Source organism: Tupaia chinensis, unplaced genomic scaffold (genome assembly GCF_000334495.1).
Source record: "Tupaia chinensis unplaced genomic scaffold, TupChi_1.0 Scaffold149964_1, whole genome shotgun sequence".
Lineage (NCBI taxonomy): Eukaryota > Metazoa > Chordata > Mammalia > Scandentia > Tupaiidae > Tupaia > Tupaia belangeri.
The window spans coordinates 803,562-805,343 of NW_006209805.1; the positions used below are offsets into that span (position 1 = coordinate 803,562).

The 1,782-nt window shown below is 66.7% G+C and overlaps 1 protein-coding gene across 1 annotated transcript in view; it reads left to right on the plus strand.

The window, feature by feature from the left end:
* The window catches only part of ATP5F1D (ATP synthase F1 subunit delta), a 3,352-nt gene extending 2,210 nt beyond the window's left edge, over positions 1-1,142 (plus strand). The window contains exons 4-5 of the mRNA XM_014585469.2: positions 645-733; positions 823-1,142. Coding sequence (XP_014440955.2) covers positions 645-733; positions 823-945 — 212 coding nt within the window. The 3' untranslated portion in view covers positions 946-1,142. The remainder of the gene's footprint in view (positions 1-644; positions 734-822) is intronic.
* Positions 1,143-1,782: the final 640 nt, after the last annotated feature.

Sequence of the window (1,782 nt, forward strand, 5' to 3'; positions counted from 1 at the left end):
TCTCTCGCTCTCGCGCACACACACACACACGCACACACACACACACGGTGTGACTTTCAGACCCCCGCTCTCTCTCACACACACACACACACACACACACACACGGTGTGACTTTCAGACCCCCGCTCTCTCTCTCACACACACACACACACACACACACACACGGTGTGACTTTCAGACCCCCGCTCTCTCTCTCACACACACACACACACACACACACACACGGTGTGACTTTCAGACCCCCGCTCTCTCTCTCACACACACACACACACACACACACACACGGTGTGACTTTCAGACCCCCGCTCTCTCTCTCACACACACACACACACACACACACACACGGTGTGACTTTCAGACCCCCGCTCTCTCTCTCACACACACACACACACACACACACACACGGTGTGACTTTCAGACCCCCGCTCTCTCTCTCACACACACACACACACACACACACACACGGTGTGACTTTCAGACCCCCGCTCTCTCTCTCACACACACACACACACACACACAGCGTGACTCTCAGGCCCCCGCTCTCTCACACACACCCCACACGGCCTGCTGGCCCTGCCCTGCGGGCCACCGTTGCGGAATGTCCAGGACTATTCGTCCGTGGTCTCACCCCCGTGTCCCCACAGTCAGCAGTGGCTCCGTCACCGTGAACGCTGACTCCTCCGTGCAGCTACTGGCCGAGGAGGCCGTGACCCTCGACATGCTGGACCTGGGCGTAAGTGCGGGGCGGCAGGCGCAGGGCGGGCGCTGTGGGGCCCTGGGTGCCCGCCGGCCCTTGTCCACCCTTGCCATCCCTCCCTGCAGGCAGCCAAGGCCAACCTGGAGCGGGCGCAGGCGGAGCTGTCGGGGGCCGCGGATGAGGCCAGGCGGGCCGAGGTCCAGATCCTCATTGAGGCCAACGAGGCCCTGGTGAAAGCCCTGGAGTAGCCGTGCGCGTCCCGCCGGGGCGGTGTAACCAGTCCAGTGTGGGGACATAGGGCCCAGGCGGGGACCCCTCATTTCCCCATGCCCCAGCCCGACAGGCCATTTGCTGCCGGCCACCCATAGGGCCTGCCGCTGGACCAGCCAAGAACGCCCGTCCCGGCCTGCACCCCCATTAAAGACCAGGAAGTCTGCCCGGTGTACACTGCTGTCCTGTCACTGCGGCCTGGGCAGTGGGGGCCAGCCGCCGGGAGCAGGGGGAGGGCAGGGCACAGCAGTGGGTGGGGCCGGCCAAGGTCATGGGGGCCTGACCGCCCCAGGTCCTTTGCCAGGTCGGGCCTGGCCCCACCCCAGCCAGCCCTGGGAAGAGGCGGGGCCCGGCCGCGGGCCCTGCCCGCTCCCACGGAGGCCCTGGCTGGCCAGACGCCCAGACTGGTGGTGGTGGCATCTGGGCACCAGTGCTGGAGGTGCGGCGCTCCACCGCTGCCATGCCTACCCCACGTGGGGACCACTTGCCTGGCTGCGGGTGTCCGGCTGTGTGGGGTGGGCAGGGGATTCCAGGGGAGTGAGTATGCGGAGCCGCTGACAGGCGGCCAGCCCCAGGGCCTGTCAGCCAGGACGAGCTCGCTGTGTCACTGTCCCGTGTGAGTGACTCCCCAGGCCGCATGTGGGCTCTGGACGCCTGAGCGGGGTGTGTTCCTGGAGACCTCAGGCCAGGCCTCCTCCAGCCTGTGGCTGGAGCCTGGGCCGGCCAGGCATTGGGGGGGAGAGGGCTCGGCAGGGGCCTGGCATGGAGGTGGGGTTGGTGCACCCCATGGCTGGAGGCCTGGGCGCGCCCGCCCG